At 36.0% G+C, this 18,715-nt stretch overlaps 3 protein-coding genes across 3 annotated transcripts in view; 2 read left to right on the top strand and 1 right to left on the bottom strand.

Moving 5' to 3' along the window:
* The first annotated feature begins 169 nt into the window (after positions 1-169).
* Positions 170-5,490, top strand: LOC138321917 (NF-kappa-B inhibitor-like protein 1). Its single transcript, XM_069265948.1, has 6 exons — positions 170-306; positions 1,030-1,224; positions 1,730-1,842; positions 2,145-2,284; positions 2,525-2,654; positions 3,361-5,490. The coding sequence occupies exons 2-6, from the start codon at positions 1,040-1,042 to the stop codon at positions 3,897-3,899; spliced, it is 1,107 nt and encodes a 368-aa protein (XP_069122049.1). The 5' UTR covers positions 170-306; positions 1,030-1,039; the 3' UTR covers positions 3,900-5,490.
* A 1,527-nt stretch (positions 5,491-7,017) lies between these two features.
* LOC138321916 (UPF0449 protein C19orf25 homolog) lies at positions 7,018-8,236 on the bottom strand. Its single transcript, XM_069265947.1, has 2 exons — positions 7,989-8,236; positions 7,018-7,575 (listed from the first exon to the last, which is right to left on the bottom strand). The coding sequence occupies exons 1-2, from the start codon at positions 8,098-8,100 to the stop codon at positions 7,283-7,285; spliced, it is 405 nt and encodes a 134-aa protein (XP_069122048.1). The 5' UTR covers positions 8,101-8,236; the 3' UTR covers positions 7,018-7,282.
* A 60-nt stretch (positions 8,237-8,296) lies between these two features.
* The window catches only part of LOC138321913 (ATP-dependent DNA helicase DDX31-like), a 32,933-nt gene continuing 22,514 nt past the window's right edge, over positions 8,297-18,715 (top strand). Inside the window, exons 1-11 of the mRNA XM_069265945.1 lie at positions 8,297-8,447; positions 10,276-10,580; positions 11,403-11,478; positions 12,212-12,326; positions 13,020-13,129; positions 13,459-13,500; positions 15,520-15,584; positions 15,968-16,087; positions 16,892-17,040; positions 17,693-17,913; positions 18,172-18,372. Coding sequence (XP_069122046.1) covers positions 8,355-8,447; positions 10,276-10,580; positions 11,403-11,478; positions 12,212-12,326; positions 13,020-13,129; positions 13,459-13,500; positions 15,520-15,584; positions 15,968-16,087; positions 16,892-17,040; positions 17,693-17,913; positions 18,172-18,372 — 1,497 coding nt within the window. The 5' untranslated portion in view covers positions 8,297-8,354. The remainder of the gene's footprint in view (positions 8,448-10,275; positions 10,581-11,402; positions 11,479-12,211; positions 12,327-13,019; positions 13,130-13,458; positions 13,501-15,519; positions 15,585-15,967; positions 16,088-16,891; positions 17,041-17,692; positions 17,914-18,171; positions 18,373-18,715) is intronic.

Here is an 18,715-nt window from a genome sequence, read left to right as displayed (position 1 = left end):
GTGAGGGCTTTGCTTAGGCTCGTCTGAAAACAATGTAAAAAACGAACGACGACTAGGTCCAACCAGTCAAACCGTATAATCGAAAACGGCCCTACTGTTCGTTGGAAAATCGTGCCAGGTCCCTGTGCATGTACAGCGATCCTAAAAATAGTTTTACTTTCGATTTGATTAGGAGGCTAACCGGAAGTTGATTCATACGACGACGTCTCGTACATATTTAATCAAAAAGTAGAAATGTCATGTGTGGTGTATTTTGGACATGATTGTGGATGAAAAACACTACACACCACACTTAAACGGCTGCAGGTAAGACGATACAACCAGGCAGGTTTCTAAAACACGCATCACGCCAACGCGGATATGTGTGCTACTCAGTTATACGTTACTAATCATATGTACAATGTACTAGGTACCTGTCTAAGCGAATGTAAACAAACATCTTGTGATCGTGAGCAGACACGGGTACACTGATTCAGCTAAATTCCTCAGTTCATTTACCAGTATTAGAATAAAACTGATACATTTAAATGTGTATTTTTCAACAGCAGTATAGTTTAATTGCATTTTATCAGGTTGGGCACAACCCTGCATATCGGTGTTTACGAATCCATATGTACATGTATCTATAACAGACAATAAAACACACCAAAGTGTTGGATGAAATTGTGACCAGATTACAGTGTGTTATTCATAAGATCCATATTCTGATATTCAACTTAGTTTAATTACAACGAATGTACAGTACAATCGGCCTTAAGTGAAGTGACCACCTGCGTATAAAGACCACCTGCTTAATAAGACCACATTTATAGGATCCTAAATTACCAATTTCAACACAATTTAACATGTGTATAAGGAACACCTGGTTATTAAGAACATTTTCCGTGATTGGTTTAATTGAATGGTCTTTATAAACAGGTTTAAATGTACATTATACAACCTTTGCCTAGCTGTAGCTGTGACTTACACTTAAGGTGTTAATTATGGCTCAAGCAACATCAGATTTCGTATAATATTGTTCTATTACAGTGTTTAAGTGATGGGGAAGCAGAAATGTTCTCACTGTAAGCTCTACAAACTAAAGCGTTACACTAAAGAGGACCGACCTGCTCGCATGAGATCCTATGTCGCCAAACACAAGATTGACCTCCCAACTGTAGAGTTGTCCAAACGTAGAAATCTTCTCCATTACTGCAGTAAATACGGTCTTGGTGGTGTGTGTAGGTGAGTTAAATCTTTTTGAGGGCATAATACTGGTACTATCTTTTGTGAATCATTGATTGTTTAAGTTGCTTTGGTGCAAGTCAACTTTGCCTATAACAATTTTTTGGGGACTATGAAAAACACTTTGTTATATCTGGAATTCGTTATTCCAGAATGCATTTTTTTTAAACAATCAATCTTTTATTTACCAAAGTCCTTAGCCTTATATCTACAAAACATGTATACATTACATTTAATTTATTTAATTACATTTGTAGATATATTTACAATGTAATTTAGACATAATATTACATAAAAGAAATGAAACAGTTATATATATATATATATATACAGGTTAAAGCATGCATTTTTATTAAAGGTTGCTAATATGACTTCATACATTCATGTTGATCTATGGAACTTGATGTGTATATATATTGGTATTAATATAAAGCATATTGATTTTTTTATTCCATTATGTGTCCTCTTTTTGAATGTAGCTAAATTTATTGTTGCTTTGAAACAGGTATCTGTTGGAGACGGGTGTCAATCCTTACAGTACAGACGAGGATGGAAATACACCCTTACATTTAGGTCTCCGTCGGGCACTGAAGGAGACCAGCTCAAATGTTCATACAAGTATGTACAGATATTTAGACAAATATTACCGAAATCTAAGCCATCCACACATGTATTGTAAATATTTACACAATAATTACACAAATATAAGTCACCCACAGTACTATTACTGACATCCTTTGTAGTATTACAGGCAAAACCAGTACAGTTATAGACATACAAAAAAAGTATAATGGCAGTCATCCATACAAATTACAAACAGTGATAACATATTGTATAAACACCAGATATTGTATAAACCAGTACATTATACAGTAACTTTGTTCTGTTGTTAATACTAGTTATAAGAATATCTGTTGCAGTTTACAATGAAGTAATCCTACCACAGCTAGAGAAATGTCCCTTTCTAACAGAGGAAGTTGATGATTTTGGAACAAGTTGTAGAGATTTGTTAGACCGACTTCTGGAAAAACAACAACGCCAAAAATCTTCAGGCCAGGAGGTATGTTAAAATGCTGACTCATTGATGAAAGTTATTTATGATTAAAATCAGTTTGTTATTTTGTACAGTATGTTACTTACTTAATTTATCATATGTAATGTAGTGTATACAAGGAAGAGTCACTTTTATATCTTAAATAAATACTGTATGAAGAGAACATTCAAAGATACATTGTATAAAATTTGAAACCAGATTGTCTCCCTTAGACTTTGAATCACTATATATAACAATGTATTACAGTTCCAGACCTGGTTTGAAGCTCCAGAGACTGTCGACTGTTCTTCCCCCTCCGAACACGAATGGCAGCAGAAGATTTTCCAGGAGTATCACTATGAATGTGAGCAGGAGGGTGGCAAAATCAAAGTCTCAGGTGAGTTTGTATGACAGAGTAAAAATGTAGATGGCAAAATCAAAGTCTCAGGTGAGTTTGTTGAATGTAGATGAAAATCAAAGTCTCAGTAAAAATGTGGATGGCAAAAGTCTCAATAGAGTAAAAATGTTTTAAAATACAAAACTCTGGATTGACCAAGATCGAGAGTTACTTGAAGGCTAGATCAAAAGTAAGTTTTAACAAAAAATGTTTAAGTTTTCTATCAATTAAAAAAAGGACATGTTGAAATATAAATTCATGATTTGGTAATTTTGGCTATATTGATAGGGTATTGAAGGAATGATCACTCTTAATTTTTAGCTGAAAATTAAAATGAAAGTTCCTTATGAATACATTACACAGTTTTTGCATATGACTGAGTTACATCCCTTACAAATAGGTATCCATTGTGACATCATTTTGTGAGAAAAACCCACATTATTTTCTCTGAAAAGTAGGATGGTAAGCTTGCAAACACATGATATCATTATCAATAATTACTTGCAAGGGCAGATAACTCAGTAATATGCAAAAACAATATATACATTTGTATATTTTGGCTAAAGTAAACTTATAATGTATCAGTATACATTTGTATATAAATGTATATCAATAGACTAAGTCTAATTGTTGTAAGAGAGTATTCTGGTGTTCTTGAGAGAAAAATTAGTTTGAACTGAATTTTCTGTTGATTTATACTTTACAGAATACTTTGAAGGAGATTTCAATGAGGAGACTTATGATGAGTGGTGCGAGAGAATGGCGCGCGAGGTCCACAACAAACGAAAATACAGCAACACAGGTCAAAAGTCAAAGGAAGAGCCGAAAAACAAGAAAACTACAGCAGAGGATGACTTGGAAAAGGCTCGAGAAAAAATGAAACAGAAATATGAAGATGAACAAAGGAGAATCAAGGAATTACGAATTAGACAGAAAAAACAAAACTATGAGGACAACATTAGGACTCTCCTCTCAAGCAAAGATGTCGAGCCTATAGGTTATAGTGATATACCTTGGCCTTTTGAGACCGAGGTAACAGACATCAGTAAGCAGCTATTCTGTGACATATCAACGGCAGATAAGGAAACATACAGGAAATATCTCAGAGAACAACAAATCCGGTGGCATCCCGACAAATTTCTCCAGAAGCTTGGACACCGAATCAAAGAAGAAGAAAAAGACTGCATTTTAGAAAGAGTTAAAGAAATCTCACAGGAACTCAACAAACTGTTTGATTCCTCCTAACAATGAAGTTGTATAACCATCATTGATATCTTCACCTTCGTAACAGCATTAAACCATATCTATAAACATGGTATATGTGGCCATATAGAGAAATAGTTGTTGTCACATTAAAACAAGAATTTGAGGTCATAAAGAAGCAAGAATTCTCATGTCAACTTTACAAGTAAACAATTACTTTAAGGTCATGTCTTCATAGTTTACCATATTATACCAACAATAAGCCCTCTACCCTAGAAATAATTAATGGAATCTTAAGGGGCGGGGTCTTATTACTGAATGTAGGCTTATTTTTTTCATACCCCAGAGTTAGATTTTCATAAACAAGTTACAAAAATAATAGAAAAAAAAATAGGAAGGGGGCTTATTGTTGGAAATGACCCTTCTAAAAGGCTTCATAAAAAGGGGAGATGGATTATTATCAAGTGGGGGCTTACTGTGGGTAAAATATGATAGTGCCCGTGGCATGCATAAACTGCAGCATGTTTGTATAGATTTACATTTTTAATACACTGCTGAGTTTTCAGCAATACATTTGATACTAAACAACATTTCAGTAGGGTTTTAGACAGTAGGGTTTATCTAGTGAGCTTTGTATGAGTTGGTGTGATAAGATTATCTCCCCTTGGGCAGGTGACCTTATGCCACGGTGTGTAGTCCGTTACCTGGTATTTGTCTGCCTTCCAACTTTTCCATTTAAGTCATTAAAAAATTACATTTAAATTACATTCAATCATGGTCACAGAGTTTAAGTAGAAATATATCTTTTGACAACTTCTAAATAACTAAAAGGATCTTTGACCTAATACTTGGCTTGTTGTATATTATCTATTGGCTATAAGTTTGTTTTATTTTTAGAATAATGACCATCACTCAAGGTCACAAGCTAAAGTATTTTAAACAATTTCTTTTCAATAAGCAAGAAGCCAGAACACCTGAAGTTAGGTCTTTTTAGTTTCCGCTGAACTAATAATTTAAGCTTGTTGCACGCAATGTCAATTTCAATTAATATAATTTCTTTTGAATTTCATTATTCCTGTAAATGATGAGGTTTGTTATCTGCTATGTTTCCAGCGACTGGACCCACTTTCTATATAAATGTACATTGTATATGAATTCAATAAGACTGGTCAAGGGACACAGGGACCTGGCACAAATTTCTAATAAACAGTATTTATATATATTTTATAATAGCATACTAAAATATATATATAAATACTGTTAGGTCCCTGTGCAAGTAACTACACAACATTTCTGAAACCTAAAGAGACATGGAATGATTCATTTCACCATTCCTCGAAATAAGCATAAGTAAGCATTCCTCCATCTCTTCCTATGATGTTTTGCTGTCCATGCATATCAAACAATGTATTGTACATGCTATCTATCAGTCTGATTAAAGTAGTTTAATTTGTACCAGGTTCATTTTAAAGTAGAAGATACTTAGTGACATATTTATCATCATGTATAACCTGTCATAGTATGATACAAGTTTTTTTATGTATATGTGCAATTTGTGTGTTATGTGAGTATGCTTAATAAATTATTGTATTTGTTTGAAACCAGCCTTTAATAATAAACATTTTATGGTGAACTTCTAGTGATGTTGTATGTTTATATCTGTGTATGGTATTTACCATGGTTGAGAAGAGCAAGTGATCATCAGTTAGAGTTTGAGGTTTAATGTCCTATTAACAGCCATAGTCATTTAAGTATGTGCCAGGTTTGATGGTGGAATAAATTAAGCCAGAGTACCTGGTGAAAAACCACTAACCAGAAGTCAGTACCTGACAACTGCCCCACATGGGATTTAAACTCGCAACCCAGAGGTGGAGGGCTTGTAATAATTATATTGGGACATCTTAACCACAGTTCCACCAGTTCTGTATGTATTGTAATAGACAACATTAAATTATCCAAGTAAATAATTTTGTTCTTCTTAATTTTAAATCCTATGACATTTAATTTATACTGTTACAATTAGAACTAGCCTGAGATACTCTGGTCCTGACACCAGACTTAGACATTATGACTAATTGATGTAAACAAGATCTAGACATCTATCTGTCATAATGTCCAAGTCTGGTGTCAGGGCCAGAGTATCTTGGGCTAAATTAGAACATGTGGAAAATTAGGATTAGAAACAGATTACACCTCTTTTTAAAGGGACATGAACCTAAGTAAACCATGTAATTTTGAGTAAAATACATATTTAAGACGTGTCAGATACCTTACTAAGTCATTTATATCAGTTATTATGCATTTCTGTATTTTAAACCGGCCCGGTCGAATTTTGTAACGATAGTATATAGTTGTGTTGAACTTTAGTGACCTCAAACAATGCACTGCACAAATCAAATTTAATGAATGTAAACAAAATGGTGGGTCAAAAGCGTGGGTGAAGCGAACACAAACGAATTCCAATAGAAAACAGTGTATGTCAAGAGTCAGTAACGTTCGCGATTTGGAAAGTAGGTAAATATGAATGGATCGCTGAAATGCAAGAGACGGTAGCAACTCCCCACTTTATACTTGCATGATGTACATAACAGTATGTGCAATAAGTCAGGAACCTCCCTTCGCGGTGCGAATGAAAAGTCTCGTTTGACTTTTGACTCATCATTCTTACGCTAAATACAAATTGTTTTATAACAAATATGGCTTAAACTTCATTTGTCAACCATCATAAATTATAAAATAATCTTAAAATGTGTAAAACTAATATTCCTTGTCATGTCAGCAAGTTTGTTGTTCCTTATAACCTCGCTATCGGCCAGCTTTTGTTTTGTGTTACCTAAAATAGAATATGACGGTCTATCTTTATCATTTTTGAGGTAGGTATTCCCCACGTTTTCCTGTCGTTTTAGACAACTAATCATTGTAATAAAATATTCAATAAACATCTGAAAACCATATCTAAGCATTCAGAAGAACTTATTTAAGGTTCATGTCCCTTTAATATAAATTTTTTTTTTCTTTTTTTTTTTAACCTATGATCAATTGTGACTTTTTGGTAATCGATCATCAAAATCTTTTCATAAAATCCGGTTTCCTCTACAGTTTAAATATAAAAACTTTTTAAAGATTTGCTTATTTTAAATCTATAGAAAATGAACAATCATTTAAGATCATATACATTGTATTTATCTTTATTATAATTTATATAAACATCTTATAACTTCAAAACTCATGTTTAATTGAACAATAGGATGATATAATAGAAATATGGTGTGCCAATATATAAATCAGAGATAATTTTACTTAAATTTCTGTGCATTCACAAGCAAAACCTCCTCTGCTGATATCTGCAGTTAACCATTCACCCCTAAAGTCCATTTTCTCGTTCATTATAAGATCACAAGAGAGAATGAATTGCAAATGTTGCATCACGATTTGATGGCCTCTGCAGATTTCTGTAATTTAGCTATGGACTTTGTGATATCCTCTCCAAGTTGTTGTAAACTAGTGTACTTTTCCTCTAATTCCTGAGGAGCACTTGCCAAGACCTTGTTGAGTTTAAGAAGTTCCAATGTATCTTGGTAAGCTTTCTCTACCTCCTCCGTCACACTTGTGGCGTCTGAGCCCCCAGGTCCACAGTTCTCACTGGATTGTTTTTGGTCCAAGGACGGTAACTCCATAAAAGACTCAATCATTGCAATATTACTCTTACTCAAAGCATCTGAAATAACAAAAATATAATACATGTAAATAGAAGCATGGAAGTAATCGTTGTAATACACTGTTCCATGTCAACAGATTGTAAATACTTTTATATACCACCAGATTGGTAGAGTATCTAGTACTCAGCTCAATGAAACTTCTATCTACAATCATCTGGTATAGGCCTATATATTGCAAAGATAGCTCAATCGATAAAATTAAATTACATATACAGGATAGAAACTGGTCAGTGTTTGTAGGTCACCGATTCAATCCCTCTCTGTCTGCATTTTAGGTCACATCTTTCAGACTGTATTAAAAATATTAACAAAATAATAATCATCTTATGCTAATGCGCTCTACCTCAAACGACCATCACTTGCCATTATTGACGGCCTGACCGGTATTAAACTGTTAAAGAAGAATGCTTACTGTTTCCAGCCAAAAATACGACATCGTTCGCAGAAGCATTCTCAACATCCTCCTTCATGTGTTCAAATGACGGGGGTTTGGGTCGTTCTTGTAGAGATCCTGACTTCGACATGATTATCTAACAGATTTGCTCAAATTTCATGATTTATAAATTATTCTTAGCAACCTGTTTTCCATTCTTGACACATCACTTTGGATTATTTTCGAAACAGGAAGTTGACACCTTTTTCTACCTAAGACACACAAGAGCATTTCCGGTTTTTGAGCAATTTCCGTTCACGCACTTGACTCTACACACACGTCTAACGTTATTTATTATTCCACTGATAACGTACTTCAGGTTATGCCACACGTGGGTTTGTTTTCATGAGACGAATAGAAATGACGGAAGGAGAACTACAGTTAAACGTATCTCTTGAAAGAAATGAATCTTACAGAGATCCAACCGAAAAGAAACGGGTAAGCAGGCACATTGTAACTAACAAAATACTTACACAGGGACTTGTCGCATTGAAATGAATCTTACAACACTAAGTTACTGATTTTTTTAAAAATGCAATTGATTAGTTGGACATAACCCTGCATATGGCTAATAGTTACCCATTTGAGTAACTGTTACCAGTGTAACGGGAGAGGAGAAAATGTAGCGGCCAGACTGGGAATCAAACCCGGGACCCTCTGAACACTAGCCGAGTGCTCTACCCGTACTGACTGAGCTACCTAGTCGCCGATGATCAATCCAGTCCAATCCCGCTACATTCCTCCCTCCTTTCCCGAAGTCTTCACCCTCGAAGACATACGAGACCCTTTCAAACACTTCCACCGTGGCTTATTAAGTTGGGCACCAATTCTGTAACAGGAGAGGAGAAAAAGTAGCCGCCACACTGGGATTCAAACCCGGGACCCTCTGAACACGAGCCGAGTGCTCTACAGACTGAAGCTACCTGGTCACCGATGATCGATCCAGTCCAATACCGTTACAACAGTTTGAGTAATCAATAAGTTACCCAAATGAGGAATTCTGTGAAAGAAAAATGCATGAAGTTGTTTTTAAACATTTTAATAAAAAAAAAGAGCGTATAATAATTTTGACCGATACTAACATGACTTAGCACATTATCATTGTCTCAGTGATTACTAAAATGGGTAATTATTACTCAAAACGGTAACTGCATCAGCATATTACCCATATGCATGGTTGTGGCCAACCTGTTGATAGATGTTTTGTGTCTAGCAGTCGGTCATATACATTGTACACGTCAGAAAGAAATCAATCTAATGTTAAAATTATATCTTCTATGTTGCTCCCCGTAGACCGTTTTACGAGCATGCATGTCGACATAAAAGATCTAATTTTGATTTGATTGGTAAAGAAATATATTCAACTGGAAAAGTTCTTTTGATGTTCTTTCTATCAAAGGCGGAAAACCATGTATCAAAAATGTGAGTGAAAATGTGCCGTCATCTTTGGCATCAAGTTTATGACAACTCACGGCTGACGATGTCGTATGCAATAGTGCGTGACCTCGGCTTCAATCTCATAGGCTGACTTTCAGAAATGAAAAGTTGTTTGCTCCTTTCAAGACACCTTAAATTGTCATTTACCTTCGGCATAACCCACACACCAGAGACACTCTGTAAAAATACATGCATATAAATGCATCAGAAAGTGGCGTCAAGGTGAGCTTATGCGATACCGCGGCGTCCGTTGTCCAGTTCAGCCCGCCCATCAACAATAAACTCCTTCTCCAATCTCCATCACAGCTGGTCGTGACTGATAACATGCTTATAGGGTACTGACTGTTATTCAAAATTGTACAAATGAGGTGTTAGAAATGTGATTTTTATCCGCTAAAGCTAGGTTAGAAGTTTTATCTATGGAAGCTTTCCACCATGTATAGTTTTATGTAGAATATAATTTTTGCTGATTTTTTATCTAGACCTCTAATACATCTAAAAATGGTCTATGGGCACTCTGGTGGGTCCATATTGATATAAACTGTATTTAATTCTCAGATCACTGTGGTATTTACATGTAGCTGCGCTCTTCCAAGGCTTTGCCCTATATTCATATTATGCTCACAGACATGTTATGGTTAGTAGAGCTTTGCTCTACTCAGCCTTTGGCTGCGTAGAGAGCTGTGCTCTTATGAATGCCACTGATAAATCAACATTCAACCAGTTTGCTTATAATGTGTTGGGCCTTCAAATTATTTTAGAAATTCTCCAATGGTGCGTCTAATTGCTGGTTGTAAACTTTATTATGGACTTCTGATTTATTTTTCAGCGGAAAAAAACAAAACCCATTTCAAGAAGGGCAGGACGAAAATCATTTTCTAAAACGCTCCCTTTAAATAAAAAATCACACAGTGGCAATGACAATGCAGATTTCAAGCAACACAAAAATGAAGCATCCAGTCAGGAGCAGAAGGAAAAGGTTGATAAAACAGGACATGAGAGTATCAACAAACGTAAAGCACCAGATTCACAATCATCAGGGTTAGACGCAGAATCTGTGGCCAAGAAACAGAAAACAGGACCAATTATTTCTTCACTCTTCACCTACAACCCACATATACCACAAGTGGACAGGTAAAATTATAGTAAGGCCTATACAATATAAACTAATATACCACAAGTGGACAGGTAAAGTTATAGTAAGGCCTATACAATATAAACAAATATACCACAAGTGGACAGGTAAAATTATAGTAAGGCCTATACAATATAAACAAATATACCACAAGTGGACAGGTAAAATTATAGTAAGGCCTATACAATATAAACAAATATACCACAAGTGGACAGGTAAAAGTATAGTAAGACTTAAACAATACCACGGAAGGTGGACTGGTGAAATAGTTTGGCCTATACAATTTCGACACTAAAAGTTGTAAGAACTTGTGCCCGATCCTTCCGATATCAAAAGGCAAATAAAGTATATTTAAATCAATGGTAAGAGTTATACAATACCTTCAAATGTGGTCTCATAAAATTGCAAGAGCTATGCAATATCACCAAAAATGAAATGCCCAAAACTTGTACCTGAGTAAACCCTACAAAAAAATTTGTATACATGTACATATAAAGGTATTGGTACAATTTTTGTCAGTTTATCAAACATGGACTGATTAAAAGAGTAGATGTAAAATACATATTTCAGAGATTAGTGTTAATGTCATTGAGCTTTTTACAACAATAGGGTGTAATTGAAAGAGATGAGGAGTGCCCTAAAAATACATCTATAGTGTGTTTCCTAAAGGAAGGCTAAATTATCAAAAAATCCAAATTAGACAGATTTTTTGGTTGATTATATGTGATTAAGATATTGTTAAATTTGGAACTGTTATGGTATATTATATATAAATGTAAAGATTTTGTTGTCATCATGTTTCTTTCTTTTCTTGATTGCAGTATTCCAATTGATCAAATAAAAGAAGTTCTTTTTTCTTCTAAAGACTTCAAAGACCTTGGGATTCATCCACATCTGGTAAGTAGAATGTCATATAGGGGTATTATCTTTTATGATAAATAGATTATCGTAACTAGCATTTAATGAGTCCTAGGGGTATCATCCTTAATTGTTAGTACAATATCATAGCTAGTATTTATTGAGTCCTAAGAGTATCTTCAGGGGAGAACACAATACTTATCAGTTTAGAAGATACAACTGTAATGGCAACGAAGTCAAGACTTTAAATTCTTTTGATTTAAAGACGGAACTGATTAAAATTAAATTGCTGTCTCTTCTGCATGTCTTGAAAAAACTTAACAGAGCACATGATAAACAGGTTAATTTAAATCGCTATCTCTGCTAGGGATTGGATTTAGGAACAATAAAGTGATATTGGGACTAATGTTTACCACTGTTACTCCAGGACTTTAGCTGAGAGGTACATTGATTTGCATTTGTTATTCGTAAGAGCTATCTCTATCATTACAACTTTTTATCTAAATCAGCTTCATGATTCTTTCACAAAAAATACAAAGATACGGATTGGTTTCATATTTTTGATATACATTGTTCATGGTGTGTAACATACGTTGTGTCACTGTATGTCTGTATACACAAAATAGCACACCAGCCCAGTATATGTTACACATGTACATGTAGAAATAAAGCAGCCTTTGAATCCTGAAATATTGAAAGCGTTTAGAGTAGCAGTGTTTATATAGGTCAGTGTTGTAGAATAATAAATAAGTTTGAGTTTTCTGCCTTACAGACCAGTACACTGGAGAATAAGATGGAGATCACTCAAATGACCAGTGTCCAGCAGAAGTCTATCCCACACATAATGATTGGTTCTGACACGCTGGTCAAGTCACAGACAGGCTCAGGTAAAACATATTGATTGGTTCGACTATTCCGTCTTTGCATATTACAGAGTTAGCTCCCTTGCGGATAGGTATAGATTGTTACATCATTATTTTGCGAGCAAAATTCACATTGTTTTCTCCGAAAAATACGACGTTATGCTTGCAAACACATGACGTCGCAATCAATACCTACCCGCAAGGGCAGATAACTCTGTAAAATGCAAATACACAAATTTCCCATGTGGTCAGAATGTATGCCTTATGATCAGTGGGTCTATATTTGAGCCCTACTGGGGATGAGTTCCTGGATAAATACAAACTTCAGTGTGTATCTTTACATTTAAAAAGCAAATAGTCAAATCTTAAGTTAATCTTTCAGGCCAAAGTAACATTTGGAAGGACATTGTATCTGAGTAATTTAAGATTAAATGTAGTTGTATACAAAAGGTCTTTATACACAGTTCAAAATGTGATCAAATTGGATTGTTTGGAATCTAGAGAAAGTGGTCTTATACAGAGTTAGTCACTGTGGCCGGATTTACTCGACTATACATATATTAATGAAAAGTTTGATGAAGACAAACAAAATGTTTTGAATTAAAAAATCTTCAAATGATGTATGTTGGAGTAGACAAGGTTTAATTTTACTGAGTTTAATTTAACAACTAAGTTATCCTAGACTTATCATCACCAATCATGTGTTTTTGTCTGAAGGGAAGACTCTAGCCTTCGCTGTCCCGATAGTTCAGGCACTTCAAGGACTCACTCCAAAAGTCACAAGGAATGATGGGCCCTACGCACTGATAGTTGTTCCAACAAGAGAGGTAATATTCATCATCAGAAATGAAATTGTAGATTTATGGTCAGAAAGAATACACATCTGGACTTAGACCTTGAAAAACAATGAATTTCACTTCTGGCCATCCATGAAATATTTGGTTTGAAAAAAATTTCATTGCTGGAATTCAGCAATCCATATATCATCAAAACACATTGATATATAACAAGACAGATTTATGAAATAGAAGCATGAATGTATGGCTATAAATCCTATTCATTAAACCCCCATAGAGCATTTAAAAGTAATGTAGGAGACTAGAAGTATTGGTACATTGTGTATCTCATAAGCTAATTGACATGGTTTTTCTTGTAGTTGGCTGTACAATGCTTGAAAACATTTGAAAAAATCTTGGCGGTATGTATGGCAAACACGGAATAATACGAAGTATAATATAAGTTTTGTTGTTTCATCCTAAAAATCCTTATTGGCTTTTCTATGAATTGCATATCCTATGAATTGAACTTTTCTGTAGCGGGATTGGACTGGGTCGATCATTGGTGACCAAGTAGCTCAGTCGGTAAAGCACTAGGCTAGTATTCGGAGGGTCCTGTGTTCGAAATACCGGTCTGGCTGCTACATTTTCTCCTGTTATAATTCTGTGAATTGACTATTCTATGAATTGACTATTCTATGAATTGACTTTTCTTTGAATTTTGTTTTCTATGAATTGACTATTCTATGAATTGACTTTCCTATGAATTTTTAGCTCACCTGGTCCGAAGGACCGAGGTGAGCTTATGGGATACCGCAGCGTCCGGCGTTCGTCGTCCGGCGTCCGGCGTCCGTCAACAATCGACTTCTTCTCCATAACTGCTGGTCGGATTTCAACAAAATTTGACTGGTAGTATCCTTATGGGCTACTTACTGAAAATTGTACAAATGATGGGGCTGATCCCCCGGGGGCCTGAGGGGCGGGGCCAAAAGGGGTTAATTTGGCTATTTCCATATAAGCGACTTCTTCTCTGAAACCAAGCATGGGATAGCACCCATAATAGCAATGGTAGCATCCTTATAGGGTGGGGATTCAAACTTGTACAAATGATGGGGCTGACCCCTGGGGGCCTGAGGGGCGGGGTCAAATGGGGTCAATTTGGCTATTTCCATAAAAACGACTTCTTCTCTGAAACTAAGCAAGAGATAGCACTCATAATGCAATGGTAGTATCGTTATAGGGTGGGGATTCAAAATTGTACAAATGATGGGGCTGACCTCCCGGGGGTCTGAGGGGCGGGGTCAAAAGGGGCCAATTTGGCTATTTCCATATAAACGACTTCTTCTCTGCAACTAAGAATGGAAGAGCACTTTAAATGCAACGGTAGCATCCTTATAGTGTGGGGATTCAAAATTGTGCAAATGATAGGGCTGACCCCCCAGGGGCCTGAGGGGCGGGGTCAAAGGGGTCAATTTGGCTTTTTCCATATAAATGACTTCTTCTCTGCACCTAAAGCATGGTATAGCACCCATAATGCAATGGTAGCATCCTAATAGGGTGGGGATTCCAAATTGTGCAAATGATAGGGCTGACCCCCGTGGGCCTGATGGGCGGGGTCAAAAGTGGTCAATTTCCATATTAATGACTTTTTCTCTGCAACTTAACATGGGATTACGCTCATAATGCAATGGTTACATCCTTATAGGGTTTGGATTCAAAATTTTGCAAATGATGGGGCTGACCCCCCGGGGGCTGAAGGGTGGGGTCAAAGGGGTTAATTTAGCTATTTCCATGTAAACGACTTCTTCTCTGCAACTAAGAATGGAAGAGCACTTATAATGCAATGGTAGCATCTTTATAGGGTTGGGATTTGAAATTGTACAAATGATAGGGCTGACCCCCCGGGCCTTAGACGGCAATAGATGCGAGGTCAAAAAGGTCAATTAGGCTACTACTTTCATATAAATTACTTTTTCTCTGAACCTATGTATTGGATAGCATATTTGTATGGTATCAATAGCATCATTGTATGGTTGTGATTCAAAATTAAACTTTGGGAGTCAATTTTGCTTATTATTCTAATTGTCAGAGTCTTGTGATAATTACTAACAAAAAACCAGGTGAGCGATACAGGCCCTCTGGGCCTCTTGTGTTTTCTATGAATTGACTTTTCTATGAATTTACTTTTCTATGAATTTTGTTTTCTATGAATTGACTATTCTATGAATTGACTATTCTATGAATTGACTATTCTATGAATTGACTTTTCTATGAATTTTGTTTTCTATGAATTGACTTTTCTATGAATTTTGTTTTCTATGAAATGACTTTTCTATTCATTGACTATTCTATGCATTGACTTTCTACTAGCTTGATTCTATTGTGACACTAAATGCTGGATGTACCAGTAGAGATTAAATAGTTTGATTGTGTCTTTACAGCCATTTCGTTGGATTGTTCCCGGACACATTATTGGCGGAGAGAAAAGGAAAGCCGAGAAAGCCAGGTACACACATGTAGTTAAGTCGGCCAAACTTAGTTATTTTCTCATTTTAACCTTCTTTTCTAATCTTTCTGAAATTGTTATCAAGCTGATTTTGACAAAACTTTACATAATGATTTTGGATATCTTCATTACTTTCACCTCAAATCAGGAAAATGAGAAATTTCGGGGTAATGTAGGAAAATGAATTAAAAACATCAGGACATTTTTGCAGATTTTGTCAGGTAACAACAACAAAATTTGACAAACTGATTTTCAGTTATAAAAGTGTTTCTTCTTGAATTATTTGTTGAATTTTAACCAAAAAAATGCTTCTGCAAAGCCGTAACAAGTGGTATATGTTTGTTTGATGTTAGTTATTTTAACTCCAGTTTGATGTGTTACAGGTTGAGGAAGGGTATCAATATCTTGGTGTGTACCCCTGGTCGGCTGATTGACCATATAAGGAGTACAGACTGTCTAAGTCTACGTAGAGTAAAGTGGCTGGTTTTAGACGAGGCTGATCGGTAAGTCTGTGTCCAAAAAGTCTTCTCAAGACAAAAAGTTTGGCCTGAAATCACTATAGACTTATGATCACGATAATGATATTTTTGGAACAAACCGTTAAATTAACAATATCCTAACCTCATTGATATCACTAGTACTGTATTTGGTGTAATTAGTGCCCGGGGTGCTTAAAAAATTGTAACAAATGGGGAGAGGTAAACTAAAACATAAGTTGTGGACGAAAAAATCAGCCATATTTTAACTCTTTCTGTCCTCATGACACATTAATCTGTTACAATAAACCTTTCAACCATTGAGACACATTTTTATGTCCTGATTCACATGTAAAAGACTTGCAAGTTCATGTATTATTGGATACGATGCTGATGTTGGGGGCATCACATATGTTGTAAAAGATTGGATGGGGGTGTTTATACAATTTCAACTCCTTCGAGGGGCCGCGGTGGCCGAGTGGTTAAGATGTCCCGACATATTACCACAAGCCCTCCACCTCTGGGAAGCGGGTTCGAATCCCATGTGGGGCAGTTGCCAGGTACTGACCGTTGGCCGGTGGTTTTTCTCCGGGTACTCCGGCTTTCCTCCACCAACAAACCTGGCACGTCCTTACATGACCCTGGCTGTTAATAGGACGTAAAAATAAACAAACCAAACAACTCCTTCTACAGAAAAGGGGAGATTGTATTACTTTACTGTTCAGTATATAAACCAGTTGTAGTTTGACTCTGACAGTCTGATCCAGGAGGTAGAGAGGTGTGTATGGTTATATATTTGTGATGATCAGTGATACTGTGTTTGTTGATAAGGATGTTGGACATGGGGTATGAGAAAGATGTCGCCCAAATCATCAACGCATTAAACATGGCACGATCAGCTCAAGTAAAGTCACATGGAACGTTTAAGTCTGAGGAGAAACCAAGACAGACAGTATTACTATCAGCCACATTATCAGAAGGTAAAGTAAAAACATCAATAGGTTTGTCAAATGAGACGTGACACAAAGGCAGACATTTATTGGTCATATGATCTGAAGGGTCAGGATGAATTACACTCATTGAGTTCTGTTCGTCACTTTTCACATTGCATAAACTTTTCATTCAAATGACTTTCTCTTCATAACCAAAACGCCCCAGGGTACTGATATTTGGCCTGTAGTTCTGTAGAGCAGGAAAATTGCATGGGGAGTTTTACACTATATTCATGGTTTTCCTGAAATTCAGAAATTTTAACACCAGCCAAATATTTTGAATTTTACTATCGTTATGCAGAAGTGCTAGTATTGCATATGCAGGTGTTCTGCTAAATTAAATCCCTCTCCCTTTGTGTTTAAAGCACTACACAGTGTGCTTGGTTAAAGGGCTTCTGAATTTGTGCTGATGAATTACCCTGACCTTCATTCAAGGTCAAATATGTTAAAAGAAATTTAAAAACTTCTTGTCAATAAATATGCTGCCTGGTCATTTGTCTGATGGAGGTGATAGTGATCATACTAGACATTGAAATGTCACATGTGAAACATTCACTGGTTCTATAACAAACATCAGTACATATTTTATGCATCTTTGATTGTAAGTAGACAAACTTAGATTGATAATTTGAAATTCTAGGTGTCGAGAGAATGGCTGGAATCTCCTTGACAGATCCTGTACGAGTAGATTTGTCTCAGTCGGACAACACAACACAGTCCAGCCAGACAGGAGAAACTACTGAAACGTCAAAAGATAAGGTGTCATTCAGTGTGCCAGAGAATCTAAAACAGCAATTCATCATCACTCCCTGTAAACTAAGACTCGTCACATTGGCAGCATTTATCACACAGAAATGTAAGGTGAGCTAGGTCAACTTCCTGTAAACTGAGACTCATCACATTGGCAGCATTTATCACACAGAAATATAAGGTGAGCTAGGTTCACTCCATGTAATCTAAGACTCGTAACATTGGCAGCATTAATCACACAGAAATGTAAGGTGAGCTAGGTTCACTCCCTGTAAACTGAGACTCGTCACATTGGCAGCATTTATCACCTGGATGTCTAATATATGATTTGTTTTTAAAGTCTCTGTATAGGAACATTGATGTTATCAGGTGAAACAGAAGCCAGGTAAAATGCTGGTGTTCCTACCGACCCAGGACTCTGTAGAGTTTCACTACACCATCTTCCACCATTTCTTTGGGGGAGGTAACTCTGAACCCGACATTCTTGCTGACCTTGACCTTGGCCATAAGAAGAAGACAGAAAAGGATAACTTGGATTTCTTCCGTCTGCACGGAGAAATGGCTCAAAAGGTTGCATAGTAACTTTCAATTTAAACTCATGTTAATTCTTGTAGTATTGAATTGATGAGCTCAGACAAGCTAAGGTGAACTCTATAATCACCTTTTGTCTGGTTTTATGCATCTGTAAACATTTGAAAAAAATTGACATCCCTTCCAGAAGTATTGAAGCAAATGCAATGAAATTTTGACCTTTCCTTCTATGGCCTTTTGCCAATCAGAAATTTGAAGCGCATGGTCCCCAACTACCAGGAGACTCAGAAAAGGGCTGAAAGTACATGTAGTCAAATAGCTAAATTTAAAAAAAAAAATTTCAACTCATACAGTAGATGTGTTATCTAAATGCAACATGGCT

Source organism: Argopecten irradians, chromosome 4 (assembly GCF_041381155.1).
Source record: "Argopecten irradians isolate NY chromosome 4, Ai_NY, whole genome shotgun sequence".
NCBI classification, from domain to species: domain Eukaryota; kingdom Metazoa; phylum Mollusca; class Bivalvia; order Pectinida; family Pectinidae; genus Argopecten; species Argopecten irradians.
Note: the sequence above shows the minus strand (reverse complement) of the source record. Positions and strands in the feature narration are given on the sequence as shown.